This window comes from Orycteropus afer, unplaced genomic scaffold (assembly GCF_000298275.1).
Source record: "Orycteropus afer afer isolate SDZICR_OR568_19922 unplaced genomic scaffold, OryAfe1.0 scaffold00016, whole genome shotgun sequence".
NCBI lineage: Eukaryota > Metazoa > Chordata > Mammalia > Tubulidentata > Orycteropodidae > Orycteropus > Orycteropus afer.
In genome coordinates this window covers 15,629,284-15,636,180 of record NW_006921603.1, presented here as the reverse complement: position 1 = coordinate 15,636,180, position 6,897 = coordinate 15,629,284, and the positions used below count along the sequence as shown (strand labels likewise).

Sequence of the window (6,897 nt, the reverse complement as noted above, 5' to 3'; positions counted from 1 at the left end):
TTGATTTGCTATTGAATCACAAGGTTCTTTTCCTCTGTATTGGTTTGCAGTTTTCCATACTTGAAACTGTATGTACCAATCCCAATGCCATATCATTGGGAGTGTAAATCACACGGTGTTTTTTTTTTTTTTTTCCTGGGTGGTGTCTGCCCATCTTGCTAAGACACAGTTAAACTTCACAGAAGATACCTGTTGCAATGTCTGCTAAACGAGAACCTTACTTTTTAATAAAAACATTTGAATATAAATCTTTTCTACGGCTTTCTAGTTTGTCCTGTATACCACAATTATAAAAGTTGTGCATTTTACAGTTCTGCAGAAATCATAGATTCGGTGTGTCCATGGATATTGGAGTCTCCTAGCAATGATGACTGCTTTGAGTCTATTTTGTAGGGTTTTTGAGATTTGTTGCCAAAAACGGTTATGCCCATTCCACTGGGATGATTTGGAATAGACATGTGTGGTAGTAAAGGAATATTTGCTTCCTGATTGGATCCTGATGAGGGTAAGCTAGTCACATGACCTGTGCTAGTTGACCCACTGGCACTGCTGGGGGACCGACTCTTGGGAGGAGGGCAGTGCTGAATTACTCTGGGGGGACCTGTCGGCTGGTAGTGGGCAGCTGGAAAGGCTGCATATCCAGGAGGTATCGGGTATCCATTGAGAGGGATGAATCGCTGGTTCTGAGGTATTGGTGGGCCAATGAAACCAGCGATCTGGCCCTGTGGTGTAATACCCTGGCTTGGGAACATGTAATTGGGGTATCTGGGGTTACTGAGATTACTCACTGGACTGGCACTAAGGGAGGTTGTCTGCGTGGTGGCATTTCCCCCTGAAGGAGTCGTAGAGCTGGTGTGACTAGAGAGTCCCTCCCAAGATCGAAGTCGGACATGAATATCTTTAAATCTTGGTCTCCTAGAAGGAATCTCATTCCAGCATTCTGTCATTAGGCTGTACATTCTGGGAGGGCAGTCTTCGGAGCATGGTAAGAGCTGCCGTTTTCTCACCATTTCAATCACTTCCTGGTTACTAAATCCATAATATGGCTGCAGTCCAAAACTGAAAATCTCCCACAAAACAACCCCAAAGGACCAGATATCTGAATCAGAAGAGAATTTGCCATACATGATGGCTTCAGGGGGCATCCAGCGAATGGGCAGCAAAGACTTGCTTTGCACCCGGTAGTAATCAGCTGAGTATATTTCTCTGGAAAGCCCGAGGTCTGAAATCTTTACGTGAAGTTGCTCTCCGATTAAAATATTGCGAGCTGCGAGGTCCTTGTGGACAAAGAAGTGACTAGACAGATATTCCATGCCGGCTGCAATCTGAATTGCAATGTGCAGAAAATCTCCATGATCCAGGCTGGATTTTACAGTCCCATCTTCATCACTGCTACAGCCAACGTCGGAATGTGGTGATCGCATGATGAGGAACTCGTGGAGATCTCCCTGGTTCATATACTCAAAAAGCATACACACAGGTTGTTCCTGAGTGACAGCCCCTAGAAGGCAGACAATATTGGGGTGGTGCAGTTCAGCCATAAGGGAGGCTTCTTGTTGAAATTCTGTCCATTGCTGTGGGTTGTTATAATCTTTCAAGGTCTTGATAGCAACCAGCTGAGCATGGTCCATGCCTGGGAGATAGAGATGGCCCTTATAGATTTTTCCAAAGGCACATTCACCCAATTCTTCCATAAAACGTACAGCAGAAAGAGGCAGTTCTTTAGCCTTACTCTGTATGAAAGAAAGGAAAAGTGTAGTTTAAAACATTTCTTAAGGCAAGACATCTTGGACTCTGAGAGGAAGGGAGGGGATGAGCCTATGGAAATGGGTTCTAATAAATCAGATTAAATTAGATAATGTAGGCTATGAAATCTTGAAAATTGTTGGCTGCAACCTACTGGAGATGTCATGGGCAACTTCATATCACTCCCCTATTCAACAACACCTCCACCCCCTGCCATGGCTCTTGCTGTTGCCTAGAGTCTTGCTACTCAAAGTGTGGTCTTTAGACCAGCAGCACTGGCATCACCCAAACCTTATTACAAATGCAGATTCTCAGGCCCACCTCAGATCCACTGAATCAGAATGTGCCTTTTACAAAACGCCTTGGTGGGAGCTCTGGTGGTGTAGTGCCTAAGGCATTTGACTGCTAACCAGAAGGATGGTGGTTTAAACTTGCCAGCCATTCCCTGGAAGGAAGATTAGGCAATGTGCTTCCATAGAGATACCACCTTGGAAACCTAAGGACGGGTCACTATGAGTTGGGATCAACTAGACTACAGTGAATTTTTTTCTTTTAAGGTGATTTTGGTACACATTAAATTTGAGAAGCACTGCTGCAGAGGGCACAGCCTTAATTCTTAGCCTGGCACATTATTTGAGATATGGTGCTAACCTACCCCCTGACATGAAACCTTGCTATTCTTCTATATGATAGCATTACTTTAGTTCAATAGGGTTCCTCATTGCTGCCTCAAAATAGCACACATATTCTTGCTTAATATATTTGTTTCTTCAAAGTTCTCCCATTCTGGGGATATTTATTTTGTTAAAATTCAGAGAAATCAAAATCAAAGAGTGGCCTCCAAGGTGCTCATAGTAGAGATGGGCCATTCGGAATGTAATCTTCCCATCTCATCTAATTGTTTCTTTCCAAAAAAGCCTATTTCTGGTCCTACTTTCTCTGAAACTTCCCTTATACCTCAGTGGTCTTTTCCTTCTCTGGAGTCCTTTTGTTTCTGAATGCCACTACATACAAGCAGCAGTGTGATGGCTGGTTATACACATGGTCTCCACAGCCACAAGAACCATCAGAGTTTATCCTGCCCTCACCACTTACCAGGTCTGTGACTGTGGATACAGTATTTAATCACCCTGTGCCTCAATTCCCTCATCTATAATAATAATAATAATAATAATAATAATAATAATAATAATAATAATAAAAACCAAACTTACTGCTGTCGAGTCAATTTGACTCATAGCGACCCCTTGTTGGGTTTCCGTGGTGGTATCTCTGCGGAAGTAGATTGGCCAATCTTCCTTCTGAGGAGTGGCTGGTGGGTTTGAATCGCCAGCCTATAATATGGGGATGATAACTGTACTTCTCTCAGAGGGTAATTGTGAACTTTAACAGTTGAACAGTACTCAGAACTTAGTGTAGCACATGGTAAATGCTATTTAACCTTTAGCTATTATTACCTTGTCATTGTTGCTCTTGTTATGCATACATTTTGTTCCTTCAATCAGATTGTAAGTTTCTTAAACAGAGGCATTGCCCTTTGTACCAAATTATATCTGTGGGGATTCAAAAGTGTGCTCTTTATCAATTGACCTCAAAGCTGATAGGAGGAAGCACCTAGTTCACAGTAAAAATAAGTATAAAATTGTGACATCTGATCTTGGCAGTAAATGTGTTTTCACTATTTTTGAAATTCACCTGAAATCTAGCCTGATGTTTAGTCTCATTTGTTTTGTACTGATTTTGTTTTTTTGGGAAGTTGTAAAGGCAATATATTTTTAAATAAAACTGATTTTTAAAATAATATGTGTTTGAAAATCTTTATTTCTAAAAAAAAAGAATGCTTCTCTGAGAATTCCTACTGAAGCTGACAATATTGTAAATACCTATTGAATTGCACTTTCTCCAAACTGAGTTTAAAACAAGAGCTTGCAAACTAAAGAGTTCTTGAATCTAAACTCTACGTAGTGTTGTGAGGATTAGTTCCATTCTAAGCTGATGATTTCCTATATTAAGTCCAGGGGGAAGTGCCCATTAACTTAAGTATAAGTGTAAATATGCTGCAAGCAAAATCTCCACATGAAAAGGCAAAATGGAATCAAGGATTTTGGTACCTTAATTCTTCTATGCAAAGAGTATTTTTCATTTCAAAATGATCTTATTTATTCATTAAAGCAGGTCTTATGGGATTGATATTTGGAAATGTCTTATAAAAAAGTTAACTTGTGCTTAAAGTATTGGCAATACAATGTTTTAAACATTCAGTAAATTAAAATTTGAAATTCATTGTTATTCATTACAGTATGGTTTGTAGTAGCAAAAGTTTAGGAATAACCTAATATATACCTACAGGAGATTGATAAATTATGGTGGCTCTAGTAAATGGAATATTATATAGTTATTACAAATGAGGAAACTTTCTACATCCTGATATGGAAAGATCTCCAAAAGATTATTGCTAAGTTAAAAATAAAAAGCAGATGACCAGTTAATGTTGTATACTTCTTTTGTGTGAAATAGAAAGAGAAAACTAGTGAATATATTCAAATTTGCTTATATATGCATGAAGAAACTCTGAAAGGAAACAAACAGCAGTGGTTACTGGGGATAGAAAGTGTCCCTGAGGGGTGTAAACAGTTAACACACTCAGGGACTAACCAAAAGGCTGGACGTTCAAGTTTAGCCAGAGGATCCTTGGAAGAAAGGCCTGGTGAATCAGCCACTGAAAACCTCTGGTGCACAGTTCTCCTTTGACACACACATGGGGTCACCAGGAGTTGGAGGTGACTCCGAGGCAACTGGTTTTCCTGGGGCTTTAGGGAGGATGTAGAGTTTGGAACTAGGAGGAGGGGGCAGAGACAGAAGGATTTTCACTTCATGCTTTTTTATACATTAAATTTTTCGATATGAATAGGTTACCAATTGTGAAAATAGTTAAAATTTAAAGATGTAAGACCAATCTTTCTGTCTGATTGAATCAGGTCATTTCTTCTGTAGATGTAAGATGATCTATTTTTTTTCCTTTTGCTTATTGGGTCTGGATTCTTTTTGGAGCAAGTATAATTCCATTGGGAGCACAGTAAGTGGGAGATAAGAAAGACAACCAGCTGAATAACCCTACTTTTTCCTTTTGCAGAACTTCAATGATTTTACTTTTGCTGGCAAGAGTTACCTAAGTTGAATTTTTCCTGTATGACATTATGATAGGGATTTCCATGAGGACTTTTCCTAATGATGTAAATGAATCTAATTTATATCTAGTATATCTAATCCATACCCAAATTATGTGGCATAGTGGGTATTACTTATTGGGTTTCAGTGATAGAAAGGGTAAGGAACTGAGTACTAAAGCTTCTTTTGAGGGAAAATGGGAATTAGGAATTAAATCTAAGGAGTATTAGATGGATGTAAAAAAGCGTTAGCAACTCCCCCACTTCTTGCTGATTAACCCATAGGCAAAACCAAAAAACCAGTTGCCATTGACTTGACCCCAACTCATGGTGACTCTATGAATATAATTGCACTCACTAGGGGGTTTCAAAGACTGATTTTTCAGAAGTACATCACCAGGCCTTTCTTCCAAGGTGCCTGTGGGTAGACAGACTTGAGCCACCAACCTTTTGGTTAGCAGCTGAACTTGTTAACTGTTTGTACCACCCAGGGACTCTAGCCTGTAGACAATGTGGTGTATTTCAAACTATGTGATCTTTGGACTTATAAAAATCTGGGTTTGCAACTTGACTCTGCTTCTTTCTACTAATAGTAGTTAATATTTACATAATTCTTACTATGTACAAGGTACTCTTCTAAACACTTAATAAGTTTTAAATCATTTACTACCCTGTGGGCTGGGTCCTATATTTGCTGGTTGACCCTAGCTGAACTTCCTAACTTTTTCTGAACCTGTTTCCATATACCTAAAGTAATATCTAGCTTACATATTTGTTGTTGTTGTTATGTGCTGTCGAGTCAGCCCCGACTCACAGCAACCCCTCCTTGGGTTTCCGAGGCAGTATCACTACAGAAGTAGATTGCCCAACCTTCCTTCCGAGGAGTGGCTGGTGGGTAGCAGGGATTACATGCAACCATGTATGTGTGTAATTTTCACCTGGTAAGGACACATTAAATTATCCTTATTATTATTATTAGAGAAATTATACAGGAAGTAGAACAAATGAAAACAATTAAGATTCATTTATTCTTGAATAGCTCTTGAGCATCTCCTATACAACCCTCTAATTTAAAATAAAAGTGAAGTTGCCTCCTATTAATCTTTTTCTATTGTTCCACAGTTGTTAGTTTTTTTTTTTTTTTTTTAAAGAAATCCTTAAAAAATGACTATTTTGGGGAGTGAAGTTATGTGAGAATTTGAGAGACACATGGCCTCAGAATTCTGGAAGATGTCGATGGAGGTAGAGGGGGAAGAATCCATGTGCAAGACTGGATGGTAGCAGATGGGAAAAGGAAGCCAGCAGGCCAAACTTCTGGGGAATGGAAGAGAAGGAAAGGTGGACAGCACTTTGGTACAGTCTTGACACTTTTAGAAGAAGAACTTTTCTCTTTCCTTTTTACAAATGGAGAAAGAGTCTTGGACAACGTATCAAGAATTTTCAAGAGAACCAAAAAGAGCTTCACTTGGATCAGCAAGGCCTTCTGCTTTGAGCAATGCCATTCCGTTTGAAACCGGAGAAGTCATTGGCCAGCAATTCCAGTGTCTCTGGAGGCTCAGCTTGAGGCTTGACACCTTCCAGGGCTATGAGGTCAGCCTCCAGTGTGTGGCTACTCTCTGGAACTAAAATCGCAATTTTCCCTGTTCAGGCACATGAAAGGGAATCTATTGCAACCCTAAGTGTATCTTGTCATATCTCACCAATACCTGGCCGGCCATAGAGTATACAGTCCAAATTCTCCTCCAGCCTCTAGTAGGAAGGGATAGTTCACCAGAGCCAATTAAGGTGACATGTTGGGGCGTTTGCTTTGGAAAGAAGCACAAAAAGCATCTAAGATGGAACATTTTCCCAAACCTTTCCTTCAAACACCTGTGTGGCAGCAGGCACAGAAGTACCCAGGGGGGGAAAAAAAAAAACCTACGTGGAGCTTGGTTCCAGGGGAACAATTTGCAGAGTGATTTGCATTTAAAAAATGCTCAAGTTA

At 40.0% G+C, this 6,897-nt stretch overlaps 1 protein-coding gene across 1 annotated transcript in view; it reads right to left on the bottom strand.

Annotated features, from left to right (window-relative positions):
• Window positions 1-305: 305 nt before the first annotated feature.
• Window positions 306-6,897, bottom strand: part of ROR1 (receptor tyrosine kinase like orphan receptor 1) — a 254,000-nt gene continuing 247,408 nt past the window's right edge. Inside the window, exon 10 of the mRNA XM_042783341.1 lies at window positions 306-1,733. Coding sequence (XP_042639275.1) covers window positions 306-1,733 — 1,428 coding nt within the window. The remainder of the gene's footprint in view (window positions 1,734-6,897) is intronic.